This window comes from Talpa occidentalis, unplaced genomic scaffold (assembly GCF_014898055.3).
Source record: "Talpa occidentalis isolate TD23 unplaced genomic scaffold, MPIMG_talOcc4v2.1 talOcc4.8, whole genome shotgun sequence".
Lineage (NCBI taxonomy): Eukaryota > Metazoa > Chordata > Mammalia > Eulipotyphla > Talpidae > Talpa > Talpa occidentalis.
Genome location: NW_023605194.1, coordinates 5,234,926 through 5,256,034, shown reverse-complemented (window position 1 = coordinate 5,256,034; position 21,109 = coordinate 5,234,926). Strand labels below are relative to the sequence as shown.

The window sequence follows — 21,109 nt, the reverse complement described above, 5'->3', positions numbered from 1 at the left end:
CGGACCCCTCTGCTGTGTGCCCTGTGGCCCCCACCTGAAATCAGTGAAGCGCGTCAGTCACTTGGGGCCACAGCTGAGGTCCTCATGCGGCCGAGCCAAGGCAGTGAGGTGTGGGGGCCACAGCAAGTCCTGGGGGCCCTTACCAGGTCAACACCTCCCCATCGGGAGAGTGAGAGGTCTGCGATCTGACATGGGGAGCCCCTTCCCGCATGGCTGAGAGCCATCTGTGTCCTGGTAGGTGTGAGCCTGACACATCTCCCGTGCTGACTTTGGGGGCCTTGGGTCACTCAGCGCAGTGTCGGGGAGCACGGCCATCACTTTTTGTGACTTGTCTTTTAGATGCCAGCTTGAGATTAGTCAGTTCCAACCACTCCTCCGGAGCGTGCGCGGGACGTGTGGAGATCTACCACGGCGGCCGCTGGGGCACGGTGTGTGACGATTCCTGGGATATTCAGGATGCCCAGGTGGTCTGCAGACAGCTGGGGTGCGGACATGCGGTGTCAGCCCCTGGGAATGCCTATTTTGGCTCCGGCTCTGGCCCCATCACCCTGGACGACCTGGGGTGTTCTGGGGCAGAGTCTACTCTCTGGCAGTGCCGGAACCAAGGCTGGTTCTCCCATAACTGTGGCCACCACGAAGACGCTGGAGTCATCTGCTCAGGTACTGCACGATGTCCACGCCCCGCCGGCCCACCCTGACCAGCTGCAAGGGGGAGCTGTGGGCTGGACTGACGGCCTCTGTGCTGAGTCCTGGGGGTGGGCTGGGCGGGAGCTTGCTGGGGCAGCCCCTTGGCCCGTCCACTCCAGCAGACTGCAGGGGCGACTCGTTCTTGGTCCACAATGCATGGTGTGTTCTTCTTCCACCATTTGCTCTGTGACCGTGAACAACAAATTAATCTCTCGAAAGTTCTGCTTCCTCTTTTACTAAGAGGAGCCAGTCAGGATGGCCCCTGCTTCCAGTGGTAACTGGAGGAGTAAGTGGGTGAAGCAAGAGAACTAAACTGGGCAGGTGGAGTGTGACGAAGCAGTGCAGGTTCTGCCCCCTGGACTGGGGTCCTGATGACCCCCAAGTTGCCCTGGGGCTGGGGAACTCCCAGGGGAAACTCACTTAAACCTCCTCTTGGGGGCAGTGCCTCAGAGGGGCCAGGGAGCCTCGCTGGTGGGCTCTGCATCCCAGGGCGCCTCTGCCTCCCCGGCCCCTCCTTTCAGCACCCGGGTGACCGGTGTTTTCTTCTGTTCCTTTTCAGGATCCCAGCTCACCACCCCCAGTAAGTGCGATTTCTGTTTCACCCCCGCTGCCCCTCCGCTGCTGGTCCGGGTGGTGTGGGCCTGCGGGCTTCCTGCTGCTCATGCGTGTCCCCAGCCCCATGATTCTAGATGTTTGAGGAAAGAAGCAAAGTCCTCCTGGGGAGTGATTATCCTTTAAGGGCCTGTGACTTTCCACAGAGACCCTTTGCGCCCTAGGACCATTGCTCCCACTCGGCTCAGCCCGGAGCACTCTTGGTGTTTGTGAGGAATCCCGTCACTAGGCGGACACGCCCCAGGTGCTCTTGTGTCCCAGTACAAGTATTCTACGCTCGATGTGTTGGAAGAGCTACGTTGCCCGCGCCCTTCTGGCCATTCAGTGTAATCAGAATGTCAGGGCTCCGGGAAGTCCTGCTGGGAGGGAAGGGCTGAACTTTCTCCAGCAAACTAATGAACATGGAGCAAAAGTTTCTACTGAAATGCTAAAATAGCTTCGTTTTCTTTCTAGGTTGGTGGCCCTCGCCCAATCCAACCACTCAGAGTAAGTATCATGTTTTCCCATCTGAACCACAGGACGTTGGTTTCTTAGCCAGGGACTTGGAGATTCATATAATAGACACTAACATACGCAGGACCCTGGCCTGACCCCCACACACTCCCCTACTGCCCATGGGGGCTGCACTGCGCGCCCCCCATGGCCTCCATCCCCTGCCCCCACGGCCTTCTCATCTTCCTGGCTGGTGGATGACTTGTCGAACGGGGGCGATCTGCTTCCCTTTCACGCTGGTAGGTTGGGTAGAACCAAAAGGTCAGGTAACAACAAGTGTTGGTGAGGGTGCGGCAGGGCACCCCGCACACCCTGCCAGCAGGAATGTGAAGGTGCGTCCGTTTTGGAAAAGGCCCTGGCGGCTCCTTGCAACGTCAGCCAGGGGCCGCCCTGTGGCTCGCACGCTCTGAGGCGTGCGCCACAGAACTGGGGAGCAGGCGGGAGAGACTGGAACACTGAGGTTCAGAGGCAGCAGCGAGGCTCCCAAAAGACCTGACATGGAAACAGCCCGAACACCCTTGTGGTGAACCATGAAATGGATCTCTCCAGACAGGGGAAGTTAGACAGTGGAAGTTATTTGGCGATAAACAATAAAAGCAAACGTGAGTGAACTTGGAAACCTTGGAAACCTGCTCATTGAAAGAAGCCAGTCACAACCCACCCCCGCAGTGGTCCCTCCACGTGGGCTGCCGGGACAGGCACCTCTGTGGAGAGGGAAGAGACGAGGGTTGCCTGGGAAATGGCATGACCCTCGTGGGTGCATCCCCTAGTGGGTGACAAGAACGCCCTCTCTGTGGCAGCTGAGAAGGGATGACAGGGCCCTCCTGCTTTCTTGGTGCTTTTGCTGCAAGGTGACCTGGCCCGGCCGCCTCTCCCCAGCAATCACTAGGCCCCAGGGGAGGGGAACACAGAGACTCACATCGAGGACCCTAAGGCGGGCAGCCCAGGACCAGGCTCCAGGAGAGGGGACCCGTGAGAGGACAAGTGGGCTGTGTGTGGAGGACAGGCCCCGCACCCGCCTGTAGACCCACCACAGCGGGGCCCCCCTCTTCCGCAGGGCCCTCTTCAAATTGCGGTGGCTTCTTAAACACCACCACGGGGGGATTTTCCAGTCCATCCCACCCGGGCTACTACCCCAACAATGCCTACTGTGTCTGGACAATACAAGTGGGCGCCGGCTACCGTATCAACCTGGGCTTCAACAACATGAGGTAGGTCACCCCAGGCCGGCTGTGGGGGACGGTCCCCCAGGACGTCAGGGGCTTGGGCTGTGCCCCGGCCAGGTGGGGTCCAGCTCACATGCCATGGGGAGGCTTTCAGGGCACTGGGCCTGACCTCCTGGCCTCAGGCGGCACCGGGGAGTCCTTTGGCTTGACGGGGGAAGAGCAGAGGACAAACTTAGATTCCAAACGTGGCTCGTCATCCAAAGTCTATAGAGTAGAGGCACCGCGGGCAGGTCGGGGTCAACACAAAGTGGATCCCTTTGCCATCCAGCCTGGAGATGAGCAGTAACTGCGGCTTTGACTACGTGGAAATCTTGGACGAGTCGTGGAACGGCAGTCGTGTCCTGGGGAAAATCTGCAACGCCACCAAGCGGGTCTTCACGTCTTCTTCCAACAAAATGACTGTCCGATTCCGAAGCGATGGCAGTGTCCAGAACATCGGCTTTTCTGCTTGGTACAACTCCTTTCCAAGCGGTGAGTGCCAGCTCGCCGTGCCGTGAAGGCCCCTGTGTCTGGGCGGACCCCTCTGCTGTGTGCCCTGTGGCCCCCACCTGAAATCAGAGAAGCGTGTCAGCGACTTGGGGCCACAGCTGAGGTCCTCATGCGGCCGAGCCAAGGCAGTGAGGTGTGGGGGCCACAGCAAGTCCTGGGGGCCCTTACCAGGTCAACACCTCCCCATCGGGAGAGTGAGAGGTCTGCGATCTGACATGGGGAGCCCCTTCCCGCATGGCTGAGAGCCATCTGTGTCCTGGTAGGTGTGAGCCTGACACATCTCCCGTGCTGACTTTGGGGGCCTTGGGTCACTCAGCGCAGTGTCGGGGAGCACGGCCATCACTTTTTGTGACTTGTCTTTTAGATGCCAGCTTGAGATTAGTCAGTTCCAACCACTCCTCCGGAGCGTGCGCGGGACGTGTGGAGATCTACCACGGCGGCCGCTGGGGCACGGTGTGTGACGATTCCTGGGATATTCAGGATGCCCAGGTGGTCTGCAGACAGCTGGGGTGCGGACATGCGGTGTCAGCCCCTGGGAATGCCTATTTTGGCTCCGGCTCTGGCCCCATCACCCTGGACGACCTGGGGTGTTCTGGGGCAGAGTCTACTCTCTGGCAGTGCCGGAACCAAGGCTGGTTCTCCCATAACTGTGGCCACCACGAAGACGCTGGAGTCATCTGCTCAGGTACTGCACGATGTCCACGCCCCGCCGGCCCACCCTGACCAGCTGCAAGGGGAGCTGTGGGCTGGACTGACGGCCTCTGTGCTGAGTCCTGGGGGTGGGCTGGGCGGGAGCTTGCTGGGGCAGCCCCTTGGCCCGTCCACTCCAGCAGACTGCAGGGGCGACTCGTTCTTGGTCCACAATGCATGGTGTGTTCTTCTTCCACCATTTGCTCTGTGACCGTGAACAACAAATTAATCTCTCGAAAGTTCTGCTTCCTCTTTTACTAAGAGGAGCCAGTCAGGATGGCCCCTGCTTCCAGTGGTAACTGGAGGAGTAAGTGGGTGAAGCAAGAGAACTAAACTGGGCAGGTGGAGTGTGACGAAGCAGTGCAGGTTCTGCCCCTGGACTGGGGTCCTGATGACCCCCAAGTTGCCCTGGGGCTGGGGAACTCCCAGGGGAAACTCACTTAAACCTCCTCTTGGGGGCAGTGCCTCAGAGGGGCCAGGGAGCCTCGCTGGTGGGCTCTGCATCCCAGGGCGCCTCTGCCTCCCCGGCCCCTCCTTTCAGCACCCGGGTGACCGGTGTTTTCTTCTGTTCCTTTTCAGGATCCCAGCTCACCACCCCCAGTAAGTGCGATTTCTGTTTCACCCCCGCTGCCCCTCCGCTGCTGGTCCGGGTGGTGTGGGCCTGCGGGCTTCCTGCTGCTCATGCGTGTCCCCAGCCCCATGATTCTAGATGTTTGAGGAAAGAAGCAAAGTCCTCCTGGGGAGTGATTATCCTTTAAGGGCCTGTGACTTTCCACAGAGACCCTTTGCGCCCTAGGACCATTGCTCCCACTCGGCTCAGCCCGGAGCACTCTTGGTGTTTGTGAGGAATCCCGTCACTAGGCGGACACGCCCCAGGTGCTCTTGTGTCCCAGTACAAGTATTCTACGCTCGATGTGTTGGAAGAGCTACGTTGCCCGCGCCCTTCTGGCCATTCAGTGTAATCAGAATGTCAGGGCTCCGGGAAGTCCTGCTGGGAGGGAAGGGCTGAACTTTCTCCAGCAAACTAATGAACATGGAGCAAAAGTTTCTACTGAAATGCTAAAATAGCTTCGTTTTCTTTCTAGGTTGGTGGCCCTCGCCCAATCCAACCACTCAGAGTAAGTATCATGTTTTCCCATCTGAACCACAGGACGTTGGTTTCTTAGCCAGGGACTTGGAGATTCATATAATAGACACTAACATACGCAGGACCCTGGCCTGACCCCCACACACTCCCCTACTGCCCATGGGGGCTGCACTGCGCGCCCCCATGGCCTCCATCCCCTGCCCCCACGGCCTTCTCATCTTCCTGGCTGGTGGATGACTTGTCGAACGGGGGCGATCTGCTTCCCTTTCACGCTGGTAGGTTGGGTAGAACCAAAAGGTCAGGTAACAACAAGTGTTGGTGAGGGTGCGGCAGGGCACCCCGCACACCCTGCCAGCAGGAATGTGAAGGTGCGTCCGTTTTGGAAAAGGCCCTGGCGGCTCCTTGCAACGTCAGCCAGGGGCCGCCCTGTGGCTCGCACGCTCTGAGGCGTGCGCCACAGAACTGGGGAGCAGGCGGGAGAGACTGGAACACTGAGGTTCAGAGGCAGCAGCGAGGCTCCCAAAAGACCTGACATGGAAACAGCCCGAACACCCTTGTGGTGAACCATGAAATGGATCTCTCCAGACAGGGGAAGTTAGACAGTGGAAGTTATTTGGCGATAAACAATAAAAGCAAACGTGAGTGAACTTGGAAACCTTGGAAACCTGCTCATTGAAAGAAGCCAGTCACAACCCACCCCCGCAGTGGTCCCTCCACGTGGGCTGCCGGGACAGGCACCTCTGTGGAGAGGGAAGAGACGAGGGTTGCCTGGGAAATGGCATGACCCTCGTGGGTGCATCCCCTAGTGGGTGACAAGAACGCCCTCTCTGTGGCAGCTGAGAAGGGATGACAGGGCCCTCCTGCTTTCTTGGTGCTTTTGCTGCAAGGTGACCTGGCCCGGCCGCCTCTCCCCAGCAATCACTAGGCCCCAGGGGAGGGGAACACAGAGACTCACATCGAGGACCCTAAGGCGGGCAGCCCAGGACCAGGCTCCAGGAGAGGGGACCCGTGAGAGGACAAGTGGGCTGTGTGTGGAGGACAGGCCCCGCACCCGCCTGTAGACCCACCACAGCGGGGCCCCCCTCTTCCGCAGGGCCCTCTTCAAATTGCGGTGGCTTCTTAAACACCACCACGGGGGGATTTTCCAGTCCATCCCACCCGGGCTACTACCCCAACAATGCCTACTGTGTCTGGACAATACAAGTGGGCGCCGGCTACCGTATCAACCTGGGCTTCAACAACATGAGGTAGGTCACCCCAGGCCGGCTGTGGGGGACGGTCCCCCAGGACGTCAGGGGCTTGGGCTGTGCCCCGGCCAGGTGGGGTCCAGCTCACATGCCATGGGGAGGCTTTCAGGGCACTGGGCCTGACCTCCTGGCCTCAGGCGGCACCGGGGAGTCCTTTGGCTTGACGGGGGAAGAGCAGAGGACAAACTTAGATTCCAAACGTGGCTCGTCATCCAAAGTCTATAGAGTAGAGGCACCGCGGGCAGGTCGGGGTCAACACAAAGTGGATCCCTTTGCCATCCAGCCTGGAGATGAGCAGTAACTGCGGCTTTGACTACGTGGAAATCTTGGACGAGTCGTGGAACGGCAGTCGTGTCCTGGGGAAAATCTGCAACGCCACCAAGCGGGTCTTCACGTCTTCTTCCAACAAAATGACTGTCCGATTCCGAAGCGATGGCAGTGTCCAGAACATCGGCTTTTCTGCTTGGTACAACTCCTTTCCAAGCGGTGAGTGCCAGCTCGCCGTGCCGTGAAGGCCCCTGTGTCTGGGCGGACCCCTCTGCTGTGTGCCCTGTGGCCCCCACCTGAAATCAGTGAAGCGCGTCAGTCACTTGGGGCCACAGCTGAGGTCCTCATGCGGCCGAGCCAAGGCAGTGAGGTGTGGGGGCCACAGCAAGTCCTGGGGGCCCTTACCAGGTCAACACCTCCCCATCGGGAGAGTGAGAGGTCTGCGATCTGACATGGGGAGCCCCTTCCCGCATGGCTGAGAGCCATCTGTGTCCTGGTAGGTGTGAGCCTGACACATCTCCCGTGCTGACTTTGGGGGCCTTGGGTCACTCAGCGCAGTGTCGGGGAGCACGGCCATCACTTTTTGTGACTTGTCTTTTAGATGCCAGCTTGAGATTAGTCAGTTCCAACCACTCCTCCGGAGCGTGCGCGGGACGTGTGGAGATCTACCACGGCGGCCGCTGGGGCACGGTGTGTGACGATTCCTGGGATATTCAGGATGCCCAGGTGGTCTGCAGACAGCTGGGGTGCGGACATGCGGTGTCAGCCCCTGGGAATGCCTATTTTGGCTCCGGCTCTGGCCCCATCACCCTGGACGACCTGGGGTGTTCTGGGGCAGAGTCTACTCTCTGGCAGTGCCGGAACCAAGGCTGGTTCTCCCATAACTGTGGCCACCACGAAGACGCTGGAGTCATCTGCTCAGGTACTGCACGATGTCCACGCCCCGCCGGCCCACCCTGACCAGCTGCAAGGGGGAGCTGTGGGCTGGACTGACGGCCTCTGTGCTGAGTCCTGGGGGTGGGCTGGGCGGGAGCTTGCTGGGGCAGCCCCTTGGCCCGTCCACTCCAGCAGACTGCAGGGGCGACTCGTTCTTGGTCCACAATGCATGGTGTGTTCTTCTTCCACCATTTGCTCTGTGACCGTGAACAACAAATTAATCTCTCGAAAGTTCTGCTTCCTCTTTTACTAAGAGGAGCCAGTCAGGATGGCCCCTGCTTCCAGTGGTAACTGGAGGAGTAAGTGGGTGAAGCAAGAGAACTAAACTGGGCAGGTGGAGTGTGACGAAGCAGTGCAGGTTCTGCCCCCTGGACTGGGGTCCTGATGACCCCCAAGTTGCCCTGGGGCTGGGGAACTCCCAGGGGAAACTCACTTAAACCTCCTCTTGGGGGCAGTGCCTCAGAGGGGCCAGGGAGCCTCGCTGGTAGGCTCTGCATCCCAGGGCGCCTCTGCCTCCCCGGCCCCTCCTTTCAGCACCCGGGTGACTGGTGTTTTCTTCTGTCCCTTTTCAGGATCCCAGCTCCCCACCCCCAGTAAGTGCGATTTTTGTCTCACCCCCGCTGGCCCTCCGCTGCTGGTTCCGGGTGGTGTGCGCCTGCGGGCTTCCTGCTGCTCATGCGTGTCCCCAGCCCCAGGAGGAGCGGGCCTCCCTGTGGGCCCCAGGACCATCCACCCACTTTGTCCTTCAGTGGCCTGGCTGGTCTCAGATCTGGCTCTCTGTTCAGTCAACTGTGGAGCTCCTGCCTGCCCCTTGTATGCCCATGAGGCCCTGGCAGTGCAGGCGGGTGGTAGGGGTAGAGGGAGGCTGCTTCTTCCCTGCATCCCAGTAGCCTCTGTCTCAGCAGGAGCAGAGCCTGTCCTGAGTTCTCCAGCCCACTCCTGCTCCTTGAGTTCGCCCCCCCATCCCCACCCTCACCTCTGCGCCAGCAGCTCCTGCCCCTGCAGCAGCTTTAGCTCCCCTTCTGTCCTGGGCACCCTGGCCTTCCTTGGGCAAACAGTGCAATGCTCTTCTCCCGCGCCCTGCCCTGCCAGCATCCTCAGGGCCTCAGGGAGCTGATCCCTGCTCAGGACAACCTCTGGCGCCAGGACCCTCTCCCTTTGTCTAGCCCACTCTCTCCCTCCCCTTCCCTCCCCTCCATTTGCCTGAAGGCTCCCCAGAAGAGCCCTGGGTCTCTGACCCGAGCACCTCTGTCTACCTTTAGGCCTGCACCGTGCCCTGCCCCTTACCTGCCCCGTCTTCTCACGCATCTTGTCTGGTGCCAAACATGTGCTCCGCCCATTTCCTGGACTTTCCTCAAAGGCAGCCTCCCCCTCTCGTACCGGGACCCCCTCTTTTCCCGCTCCTTCTCCAGCCTGTGAGCTCCTTGAGGGCAGGGCCTGGACCCCACTCCTCCCTTGAGTCTGGGGCTGGACAGTTCTGGCTGCGATCATGTGGGGGATGCCAGAAAACTGATGAGCACCTTTTCTTGTCCACAGCTCCTGTTTACAACGTCACCTACCCCAGCGGTGAGTCTCAGCTCCCCGGGAAGCCGGCGCCCTCCCCTTCCCTTCGGTGATGGTGACCCTGGGGAGGGAGGCCTGGGGAGGACGGAGACCAGGAGGCTTCGCTGCGGGAGCCCCGAAGGGCAAACCCACTGAGCCCGGTGCCTTCCGGGCCTCGGCCACCTCCAGGGCGGCTGTGTCCTGGGCCCCCGGGGTCACCTGCATTTCCATTTGCCCCACAGCAAATTACTCCTGCGGAGGCTTCCTGTCCCAGCCCTCGGGGCACTTCACCAGCCCCTTCTACCCGGGGAACTATCCCAACAATGCCAGGTGCTCGTGGAGCATCGAGGTCCCGAACAACTACCTCGTGACGGTCGTCTTCAGAGACGTGCAGTAAGTGTGCGGGCGGGCGGCGGGCACCGGCACAGACTGGGCATCTATTGCTCACGGGTTCAGCTTGTGACCCAGCACAGCGGCACCTGGGGGGGCGCGGCGGGGGGCAGGACGGGAGCCCTGGTTTCCCGTCCCAGTTCCGCCACCATGTGCTGAGTGGCTTCACCGCCCTGAGCCTCGGTCAGCAGAGGGGAGTGAAATGCCAGCCTCCCTCCCCTCGGCGGGCACTGGGGAGGTCCCAGGAGAGCAAGGGGTGAGCGCACTGGGAGGGCTGGCCACGGGAGGCCGCCGTGGGGGCAGTGGCAGGCGCAGGAGGGGTGATCATGGCAAAATCCCCGCAGGAGCCCCGCGGGCGCCCAGCCCTTTCCTCTCCGTGCCCGAGCTGGGGCCAGGCGGAGGTGGCATGGCTGCGGGGAGGGCAGGGGAGCTGCTGCTCCCCCCATGGGGGTGGCAATCCGTGTCTTCAGAGCCACGTGCTTGGTCCAAGGAGGGGCGCCCTGCTGACCAGGCAGGGCACGGAATCTTCTAGTGTCTGGAAAGGGGCGGCCGCAATTCCCGGTCGAAGCCGTTACTGAATAAAATCGTCTTGCCGATTGATTTCTTCTTTTCAAAAATTGTATGGAGGTGACATCGGCTTATAACATGTTAGGGTCCAGGCGGACGGTGTCATCACGTGGCACCTGTGGGTGCTTCAGTGGACCCCACCCGAGGGCCTGCTCCGGGGCTTCAGTTCGCATTTCCCGGACTCCGGTGCACCTGCCGCGCTGTCTTGCTGGGGCCGGCGGGGGTCCGAGCTGCGGGGCCTCCGCCCCCGGGACCCCGTATGCGGCGCCGTCTCGGTAGCGTTTCGTCCGCCCGTGACTGCGCTGGCCCTGGCCCCTGCGGGAACAGGACTCCTCTCTCTGCTTTGCCAGCTCCAGAGAGGTTATTCGACTTGCCCAGGATTTACTTGTTCAATTATTTATTTCTATCACCATGAATTCATGGGTTTTCACCCATGAAAGGGAAACAGTCTTTTTGATGGAAGAAAAAGCCGAAGCAGGACGGCCCCTGGGTTTGCTGGGGCAGAGGGGCTGAGGGAACGTGGGGGCGACCCCACCAGTCAGGACAAGCGCAGGTGCAGGGGCCGTGGGGACGACCCTCTCCATCTCGGGGAACCTGTGGGGTTTCATTGCTCACTTGGCCAGAGCTGCTGCGCTCCCAGCCCCGGCGGCACATGCTGTGGGAGGCGCAGGCTGACTGTGCGCGCATCCCTGCAGGCTGGAGAATGTCTGCAGCTACGACTACATCCAGGTGTTCGACGGCCCCCAGCACAGCTCCCCGCTCCTCGGCCGGGTGTGCAACGGGGCACAGAGCTCCTTCACGTCCTCGTCCAACTTCATGTCCATCCAGTTCGTCAGCGACAGCATCGTCACCAACAGGGGCTTCCAGGCCGACTATTACTCCAGGCCAGCCAACGACAGCACCAGTAAGGCCTCTCGGAGGGTGGGTCAAGAGCAGGGGCACCCCGGGGTCCGTGAATCCGGACGCAAATGCAGCCTTGTCAAGTCCTGGAGGCTCGGCCAAGAGCAGTGGCACTCGGGACCCTAGCTGCCCGGAAACAAGGCCAGGGGCCCCAAGCGGCTGCTGGCTGGAGGACTGGCCTGCTGGGGGGTCAGCAGAGGCGGAGTAGCGGGGAGCAGGGCAAAGCGCCGTCCAGGCTCTCTTGCAGCAGGTCTTTAAGCACGATCTGCTCCATACCTAGAAGACCTTCTTGCCCCCTGTCCCCACAATTAGACCAGAGCGTTACTTCCTTTATGGATAAGGGGTAACTTGGCCGGACATTTCACTCAATCCTGGCTCCATGCCTCCTGAGGGCGATCCTCTGTCCCCTCATCAGGACAGACAGGGGTCGGGAGGTTGGTGGAAGGCAAAGCCCAGCGAGGACCTTCTTTGTCCACCATCGTGATCTCTGCTCCTCTGGGATGGGGCGGGGGGGTGGGTAGCTCCTCATGGAATGGTGAGGCTCAGGGTACAGCCTCACGGCCCCCCTCTCTTCCCTTCCCACCAGAGCTGGTTTGTCTTCCAAACCACATGCAAGCCAGTGTGAGCAGGAGCTACCTCCAGGCCCTAGGCTATTCTCCCAGGGACCTTGTCATTCCCAACTGGAGCGGGAACCGTGAGTGTCAGTCCCAGATAACATCGACCCAGGTGACCTTCCTGATCCCCTACACGGGCTGCGGCACCACCAAGCAGGTAAGCCCAGGGCTCCCCGCTCTACCGCCCAGCGAGCAAGCCTTCTCACGTGACGAGCACAATGCCCTGGAGCTCCGGGGCACGTAATCCTGGTGTCACCAACATGTAGCCAGGCAAAAACAGGTCACATGTGCACACTGGTGCTGTGGCAGCTGGGGCTGCCCCCAAGTCTCAGGGGGAGCAGGAGGATAGCACAGCCAGCACTGAGGCCACCAGACGGGCCACCCCATGTCGGCAATGGCAAGAGCACCCCCCAGGAGTAGCTCCAGGGCTGGGGGGCCTGGGGCTTGTGCAGTTCTGGGGTTGAGGGGGTGGACGCCTCGCTCAGCGGTGCTTACAGGCAGGACAAGTAGCTGATGCGTCTGCGACACTGCGCGTTACATGCTGCATCCCTTCCAGATGAGCAGGTGACTGATGGTGAACGTAGTGAATTAATTTTTATTGCATGTGGGGAAAGAGGAGAGCTTGACAAGTAACTCTGGGCCACGGGCCGCCCTGTCCGCCCTCCCAGGGCCGCCAGAGGGCGCGGCGGTCACCCCTGTGTGTACGTCTCAGGTGTGCACCCTTCTGAGGCCGCAGAACAGCAGGGTCACCACCGTCCATGCCGCCCAGCTCCACTCGAGTGACCTTCCCATCTGATTTACTTGACCCCAGCCGCTTCCCTTCTGCTAACCACTAATTGGTCTCTTAGTCTAAAAATTTATTTTTTGTTTTATTTAGTTGATTGGCTTGGTGGGTGTGTATAGCAGAGGCAGGCAAAATCACGTTAAAAGAATTTTTATTTATTTACTCAAAGATGGAGACCGAGGTACATGAATTTTCATTTAAACTCAGAAATACGTCTTATGATCAGGAAATAAACCTGCGCTCTGTGCTCATCAGTTGGCGTGGATTCAGGTTTGGCTCAACCCCAGGAGCCACGGGCAAGCGTGGCTAAGGAAGCGCTGTCGTGCTCATGTTCTCGGCTGCACGGAAGGCTCCTCAGCTTATCCGTGAAAGAATAACATGATACTTCAGAGGCTTATGTGACAGCCAGTGCCCCCTAAGTAGAAAGCAAAAACCGATTTTTAGAGACGGTAAAGGCAGAAAAGAGACGGCACTGTGGACAGAGCGTGGGGACTCTGGGTCCTGCAGGACCTGAGTCCAAAGTGCGGGTTCTGGCGCCCCCTGCAGGCCAGGTCGGGAGCTGCGGCCCTGGAGGGCAGACCTGACGCCGGTGACCCAGGGCTGGCAAAACCACCCTGAGTTACTTGTCAAGCTCTCCTCTTTCCCCACATTTTTCTGGAAAGGGTGCATCCAGATACAGTTCTGCAGCTGCAGACCTGAAGGGAAAACCTCTCAAAAACACACCATTCTGAAGAAGAAACAGATCTAGGTTGTACCTGTGGGAAGTTCAGAAGGGAGCTGGGCTAATGCCCCGCCAGGGAGGGGCACGGGGAAGGAGGCCGTCTCCTCGTTACTCTGAATGCCCGCCCAGTCGTGTGGCCAGGCGGCGGGCCTGTGTCATCTCTGGTTGCGGGAGGGTCCTGCAGCCTTGGACTCTGCCCTCTCAGGCCACCCCAAATCAGCCGCGGGCTCCCTTCGCCTGGCCTTTGCCTGACTCTGCCCTCCTGCTGTGTCTCCAGGTGAATAACGACACCATCGCCTACTCCAACTTACTCATAGCATCGGTTTCAAGAGGCATCATCAACCGCAAGAAGGACCTGCACATCCACGTCAGCTGCAAGATGCTGGAGGACACCTGGGTGGACACCATGTACATCAGCAACGGCACCCTGGAGCGCGCAGCCATCCAGTACAGCAACTTCGATGTCAACATCTCCTTCTTCACGTCCGCCTCATTCCTGTACCCCGTGACCAGCAGCCCCTACTACGTGAGCCTGGACCAGAACCTGTACCTGCAGGCTGAGATCATGAACTCGGACATGGCCCTGTCCCTGTTTGTGGACACCTGCATAGCGTCGCCGTACGAAAACGACTTTACATCCTTGACTTACGACCTGATCCGGAGCGGGTAAGGCGGCCCTTTGCAGGTGGATGTGAGCCTCAACCTGGCCATTCACATACACGTTGCCCCAGAGGCCCGCGGAGTGTAGATTTGGGTCTTAGTGGCTCAAGCTTAATCAGCCAGATCACCACCTCCAGATGCTACACAGGTGCTGGGGGTCTAGAGAATCGAACCACCAGTGGCCCCCAGCAGGCTAGTTGTAAACTGGGCTAACCCCTAGATGACTGAACCCCTGGCAAGCCTTCATGTTAAGCAGGTGTGCATGCCGTGGGTGCGGGGTGAGACAGCACTGGCGTTCCCAGCACACACCTCCAGGACTCGCCCCACTGCGCCCCCAGGGCAGCATCTCCACCCACCTGGTGGCCATAGTGACGCCCACTAACACTGAAAACAGCACCTCTCTGGCAAGCTTGACTCTGCATCGGTTTGGTAAATTGGGGTCACAGCTCGTTGAGTTCACACCTGGTGTGGCTGGTTCCATTCACAGCAGCCCCCTTAGCAGCAAAGATGAGGGAGAAGTCTCCCCCAGACCCCCATTCCGTGGGAACCTATGTCAAAGGGTTGAGATTAGTGAAATGAAGGAGCAGTTTGGCTCTTGCCTGCTGCAAGATTCTTTTTGATGCCATACACACACTGGCATGTATGTCACGGTGCGAACTTCTGGGGGGAGGGGCCGTGCACGCGGAAGAGTTGAGTCCCCACTGCACCTGGAGCACGTGGGCTGTCGGCTACACCTGCCCACCAACCAGCTCCCTCACCTGGGTGCCCATGAGAGCAACATGGGGCTTCAAACACACTGTGCCCAAGCGCCACCTGTGTCCTCCTGTCTGGCCTGGGTGGGGCTTGATATTCTGATGCCTTGGCGGGCTGTGTGAGAAGTGCAGTTCCTGCCCTGGGCAGCTTCAGATACCCCAACCTCAGTTGCATCTGTCCCACCTCCCGGTGAGTCCCTGAGCTCTTCCACCCCTACCCTTGCTGCTAAGGGGCTGGTGTGGGAAACAGTTGGCATTTGAGAGAAGGTGAGTTGAGAGTGGGCGAAGGAAGCTCCAAAGACAGAAGGGAGATGGTGCCGGGCCATGGGCCACACCTGCAGGCAGAGTCAGGCTGCCTGGTGACTGCTCCTGTGCACCCGCAAAATGCCTACCTGTTACCGCCAATGAGTTCTCCCACCCACCCAAGCCCCAGACAAGCCCAGGAGCCACATTGAATCGAGATTCTAGCAGCAGAGGGCTCCGCTTATTGGCCAGGGAGTGGCAAGGAGGGCGCGTGCTCTGAAGGCCTCTCTGGCCCTGGGGAGGGGCAGGCGCTGCTGTGGGGAGGACCAGGGCAGGGGAGTGGCGACAGGCCTGCGGGATTCCAGAGAAACGGGCAGGGATTCAGGGACCTGCAATCATGTCCATTGCCTTCCCAGCACGGTCCTGGCGGGTCCGTCCTGCGCGGGGGGCGTCTTCTCACCGTGGCGACGAGGCTGAGGCTTGGCCTTGTCTTACTTCTCCTCCATCTTGGTCTCAGCAGGTTTTGCCTGGTTTTCTGGTTTTGTCAGCAAGAAAAGATAAACAGGAGCAGAGCCAGGAGGAGCAGGGCCAGGAGGAGCAGGGCCAGGACAAGGAGCTTGTGGCTCCCAGGCCCAGTGATGCCCCAACTCTGCTCTTTGTCTGACACAGCTGTGTGTGGGTTGTGGGAGCAGGGCCCCCCGCTGGGGTGCAGCAGGAGATGCACCCTCACCCATGTCTTAGTAAAATTTCTTTCAGAGGATTCTTGGGTGGTTTCCTCCCCACAGCAGCGGTGAGGCAGCTGAGGGAACGAGGAGGTGGTTGGCATGGCGGGAGCGTGGCTGCGTCCTTGCTGCTGCTGGGCCTGAGCTGGGGCGGGCTGTGTGGAAGGCCTCTGGGGCCTCGGCGAGCGCTAGCGGGTCGTCCTCTCCTTCCAGGTGCGTGAAGGACGAGACCTTCCGCCCCATCCAGCCGCCGGCCCCCCGCATCGTCCGCTTCAGCTTCAGCTCCTTCCACTTCCTGAACCGCTTTCCCTCGGTGTACCTGAAGTGTAAGATGGTGGTGTGCCGGGCCTACGACTACTCCTCCCGCTGCTACCGCGGCTGCGTGATGAGGTCCAAGAGGGACGTGCACCCCTACCAAGAGAAGGTGGATGTTGTCCTGGGGCCCATCAAGCTGCAAACCGCAGAGCACGCCCACAAGAGGAGCTTGGGTAGGTGGCCCGGGCAGACAGGCCCCCAGCCCGCAGGGACACTCTGGTGGTGCCACGCCCATCCCAGATCAAGCACCTGCTGTGTGCCCGGCAGGCTTGCCCCTGGGTGATGCAGGCTTAACCTGGACCGGGTTCTCCCACAGCTGCCTGTTCTCGGGGGCCCAAGCTAGGTCCCGAGAGCCCAGGCTGGGTCACGAGAGCTCTGACCTGGGACACAGGCACCCCTTTATCCTCTGGGCTCTGAACCCCCACCTCCTACTGAAAAGGACGGTGTTGATAGGGTCAGAAGTCCCTCGGGGCAGGTGGAGGTTGCAGGAATCACGTTGGTCAGCAACCTGGGCCTTGGCCTACAGCCTGGGCCTCAGCCTGGTGCAGGCCCTGGCGGCCCTCCAAGGTGGCTAGGTTGCTCTGGTTACCGCCACCCTCTTAGGAACAGCCATGATAGCATCATTACTCTTGCTGATGATACCCACAAATGGTAGTCCTGGGGGTGACAGACTGGGAGTGGGGGTGCCTGCTCACGGGGTCCATGCGAGACCAGCCGGCATTTCCTCCCCCAGGAGGGATGGTATTTCCTGCGGTGGTGTTTCTAGGGGGGTGGAGGAGGACACGTTTGCAGAGACCTCCAGGATGGCTGCAGGTCCAGGCCGGGATCAGGCCCCCAGACGTGGCTTTGGTGACAGGGGTATGGGTGGAGGTGGTCACAAGCCAACCGATCACCCCAGGGGTCCAGGAACACCTTGCCAGCCCCTGCCTTGTGCCATGTTTGGCCATCCACATCCCATGTTTGGCCATCCACAGGCCAGCAATTCGGGCAATTACTCTCTCCATGCATATTTGTTAAAGGCTGATTTGGTGCCAAGAGACAAATAACTAAAAACAAAACCAGACCAAACTTCCACCCCGCGGAGCTCACATTCCAGCGAGGGGATGCAATTCAGAAATTAGTCAGTGCTTGGACTTTCTGATGGGGTCCCAGCTCCAGGAGGGGACAGGGCGGGCAGGCCCGGGGCGTCCCATGGGCCCTTCACCTCTTCCCCTCCTCCCCTCCTGCTGGCTCTGTGGGAGCCCCTGCCCGGGACTCTCGCACCCATTTCCCCACCAGTCTCATATGCCCCAGCTCTGTCCCCCTGGCCAGAGTGATGTCGCAGGACCCAGGCCGCTTCCCGCCCCGAGGCCTGCCCTGTGGCCCTGGGCTGGCAAGACGCTGCCTCTCCTGGACTCTGGGATCGGGCCTTAGTTTCCCATTCTGATTTCTCTCCTCTTTTTCTCCTCCCACCAGACAATTAGTTCTGACCGCCGCCAACCCGCCATGGACCACCCGCACGACTTGTCTCTCCGCTGCATCTCGCTGGCTCCTCCTGTCGACTGTGTGATTCTGGCTCCCTGGCCCTCCCAGAGCTGCCGGTGGCTGCGTGGGGTCCGGCCCATGTCTAGGGAACTTGAGCAGCACCATGGGTTCTTCCTGGTCGTGGGCCTGGCGTGGCGGCCTTTGCCCTGGGAGGAGCACCACACCGCCTGAGCACTGAGTGTGGAGCCAGGAGAACACACGCTCTGATCCCCCAGTGAGGGAGGAGAACGGAGACCCCAGAATGCTGAATCCTGGTCGCTTTGCCCAGGTGCACGGTGCGATGGGGTGAGGTGGGTGCCGACGGTGGTGCCAGGTCTTCCCAGAGACACAGGCTGGGCTTGGGGTCAGACGTCAGGGAGGCGTGGGACAGGATGTGGATCTTGTGCGCAGACGTGACCACACACTCGTGACAGCGGAGCTCTCTCTGGGTGGAGTTTTTCTCCTGGCCTCTTATAAACTGGCCTGTTAGGCCTCTAGCACTCCTCTTAGCCTTTCCTTCTGTAGGATGAGCTGAATAAAGACCTTTTTTGCAAGAGTTGGTGGTCAGTGTTTCTTCGACTCGCTTAACTGGACCCTTTCAAATTCGTAGGGCTAGCTTCCCCAAGGAATGATAGAAGCCAGAGGACTCTGCTCTGTGGCTTCCAGAAGCTTCTAGGGAGTAGGAAAGGTGCCCCCTATTGTCCTTATCATGTCTTCATTCTGCCCAGAGCAGGAAATGCAGAAAAGGCTGAAGAGCAGCCTGCTCAGGGCACGGTGGTGGGAAATGCGAGATTATGGGCCTTTCCTCCTGGACGCTGCTCTTCTGGGGAGGGGGGAGCTTCACGTCTAGAACGTGGGCTGGGTGGTGCTAGATGGGCCCCCCGGGCCCCTCGGCCTCACTGCGGTGGACTGGGCAGTGTGCTTGAGGTCTCTGTGGGGCTTGTGGAAAATGGGGAAAATTCAGACTCTGGGCCACAGATCAGGCATTTGCAAACCGCCCTGGGAATGCCAGTGTTTGTGTCTCTGAGACAGGCCGAGGGCCCTGCCCTGAGGGGGCTGCTGAGCTGAGCGTAACTCCAAAGGTGATTTGCACAGGAGAGACCGAAGTTGCAGGGGAAGCCCCAGAGAGTCCTAGCAGTGCTTTGGCCACAGCTGCCAGCCAACAGGAGCTGCCTGAGAACTCAGAAGCAGCTGCGGCCTTGCGCCTCCTGGGATCTTTGCTTTCCTTGGGAATGTGCCCCACCCTGCCCCCTGATGGGTGCTGCTGTGTCCAGACCTACTCCCTGCCCCTTCAAGACTAGCTCAGAGGCCACCCACCCTCAGCTCCACCCTTACAGGAACACTGCCCCCCCCCCCCAGACCTCTACCCCCATGGCAAGGCCCGCCACAGCCCCAGTCCTGAGCTCTCTCCTGGGCACGGAGCCTGCTGCAGGCCTCCTCAGGGGAGCGGCCCAGTGCCCTCCCACTCACAGGCCTGTCACCCATGTGGACACCAGGGGGTGCCACTTTGATTTTGGGAACAGTTGCTTTGTTTCAGTTGGGATCCAGCAGTTGTCCCAGGAAGCCGCCTGCAGTTTCCCCCTCTGATTAAGAACTCCTGGGGGGCCTCCCCGGTGGCGCAGCGGTTGAGCGCTGGGTTGCGAAGCTGCCTGCAGCCTCTGCAGCGCCAGTTCGATCCCCGGCTGCTCCCCGGCAGCCGGATGAGGGTCCCACATGGCACGCAGAGCTCTCCTGCCGCCCGCTGCTCCCCTCAGCAGTGTACTTCGGTCCCTCTGCCTGCTCTGCTCCCCGCTCTGGCTCTGGTGAATTCTCTCACCTTCCCGCGCTTCTGACTGTACCCAGTGCATGTATAAAACAAACAAACAAGTAAGTAAGTAAATAAGTAAGTAAGTAAATAAATAAATAAAAACATGCCTCTATAAAAAAAAATAATAATAATAAAAAAAGAGTTCCCTTTAAAAAAAAAAAAAGAACTCCTGGGCCCTCCTGGTGGTACACTGGGTTAAGTCTCAGGGCTATCAAGCTATCAGTAGCCACTGCAGCACGAGATCGATCCCTGGCCAGGGAGCTGGCCCACATGGCGCAGCAGACCTCTCCTGTCTCCCCGCTGCTCCCCTCAGCAGTGTATTTCAGTAGATCTGCCTGTTCTGCTCCCCACTCTGTCTCTGGTAAATCCTCTCGCCACCCCACCCCCCTCACCTCTGGCCTGCACCCCAGTTCTTGTATGCATAAAGAAAATAAATTAAAAAATAAAGAACTCCTGTGAGTCAGCCATCCCTGCCCCCATTTTTAAAGAAACAGAATTCTATTGTGTTCAACAACAGAGGGCTTGGTCACTCCCTGCTGGTCCTGTGCCTCCACAGGTGGAGCCAGGAGATCTCATGCCGCCCCCCACTGCACCCCCACAGGCTCGAGGACCCCTGGAATGTTGGAATGAGGTTCTTCCCTGAATGGGGGCTCAGTCCTGAACAGGGCTGATGGCATCAGCAGCCTTTCCTACTCAGACAGTCTTGGCCCATGGCCACGGGCCGCGGGGGCCATGGGTTTGGCCCGAGTGTCCTCCCGGCCGGCTGTGTTGTCAGGGACACGGGTGTTGTGTGTGAGCTCCTGGAGAGGCGAGCAGAAGCCGAGCAGAGGCGATGGAGGGAGACGTCAGCTGAGAGCTGGGGGGAATGAGAGCCTGCAGCTTTGGAAAATTTGCAAGTCTCTTTAGTGTTATGCAACTTTAAATTGTGGCAGCTTACAATGAAATAAACCGCGTTCATACTGGGACGTACATGTGCAAGAACATTACTTTATAATCATGCAACTTGTAATTATCAGCTACTTGCCTCCTGTACCTGTCGAGTGGAAACTGTAAGGCGAGCAGCTACTCGGGCCTTCCCAGCCCTGTGTGGGGCATCACGTTGGTGGCTTAAAAAGGGCCAGTCAGGACCCAAGTGCATGACCTTCCCCCGCTGCAGCTCCGGGAGGCCCCAGCTGAGCACAGGGGCGCAGGGACGGGGGACACAGACACATGGGGCTCTCTGGGGCTCTGATTACATCTGCCCTTTCTCCAGTGTCACCGCAGGTGGCTCTGTTGGTTCCGGGCTCGGGGCAGGGACAGTCACGTGTAAGCCACGGAGAAGCCCCTGGGAGCGCAGAGGAGAGCGTGGGCTCGGAGGACAGGGCCCGTCAGAGAGGGGGCGGGGGACACAGACTCACAGAACATTTTCATCCCAAATAAAGTTCTGGACCCACTAGGTGGTCGAGTCTGCTCCCCCCTCCCCCGACTCTGGCAGCCACGCCGTCTCCGTGGATTTACCAGACGGTGACGATTGTTTAAAGAACAAACCCGCAAACGCTGGCGATGAGCAAAGGTAGCACTGAAGGCAAAACTTCAATCATCCAAAAATAATAATTTTTCTTGAAGTAAGTTCAGACTTAGAGAAAAGTCGTGAGGTGGCCACGGGGAGCCCTCTGACGTCGCCAAAGCGGGTCCCCCGTCGGCCTCTGGCGCCTGCTCCCTCTGGCCCGCGCCATCTCCACTTCGTGTCATAAAGCCTTTCATCCCCCTCGACATTTGTCCCATCAGTCTCCCCACAGGGATGGCTTCTTCAGCTGCCCTCAGGGGGCCCCACCCCGCGCCCCACATGCCTGGGGTCCCCAGTCAGCTGCCTCCAC

General features: G+C 59.7%; 1 protein-coding gene across 1 annotated transcript in view; it reads left to right on the top strand.

The window, feature by feature from the left end:
• LOC119234160 (deleted in malignant brain tumors 1 protein-like) overlaps positions 1-17,991 on the top strand; it is a 54,525-nt gene extending 36,534 nt beyond the window's left edge. Inside the window, exons 34-52 of the mRNA XM_054690375.1 lie at positions 340-660; positions 1,247-1,267; positions 1,753-1,785; positions 2,849-3,002; positions 3,286-3,488; positions 3,871-4,191; positions 4,776-4,796; positions 5,282-5,314; positions 6,377-6,530; positions 6,814-7,016; positions 7,399-7,719; positions 8,306-8,326; positions 9,270-9,299; positions 9,518-9,668; positions 10,928-11,136; positions 11,719-11,903; positions 13,529-13,917; positions 15,842-16,116; positions 17,399-17,991. Coding sequence (XP_054546350.1) covers positions 340-660; positions 1,247-1,267; positions 1,753-1,785; positions 2,849-3,002; positions 3,286-3,488; positions 3,871-4,191; positions 4,776-4,796; positions 5,282-5,314; positions 6,377-6,530; positions 6,814-7,016; positions 7,399-7,719; positions 8,306-8,326; positions 9,270-9,299; positions 9,518-9,668; positions 10,928-11,136; positions 11,719-11,903; positions 13,529-13,917; positions 15,842-16,116; positions 17,399-17,406 — 3,053 coding nt within the window. The 3' untranslated portion in view covers positions 17,407-17,991. The remainder of the gene's footprint in view (positions 1-339; positions 661-1,246; positions 1,268-1,752; positions 1,786-2,848; positions 3,003-3,285; positions 3,489-3,870; positions 4,192-4,775; positions 4,797-5,281; positions 5,315-6,376; positions 6,531-6,813; positions 7,017-7,398; positions 7,720-8,305; positions 8,327-9,269; positions 9,300-9,517; positions 9,669-10,927; positions 11,137-11,718; positions 11,904-13,528; positions 13,918-15,841; positions 16,117-17,398) is intronic.
• Positions 17,992-21,109: the final 3,118 nt, after the last annotated feature.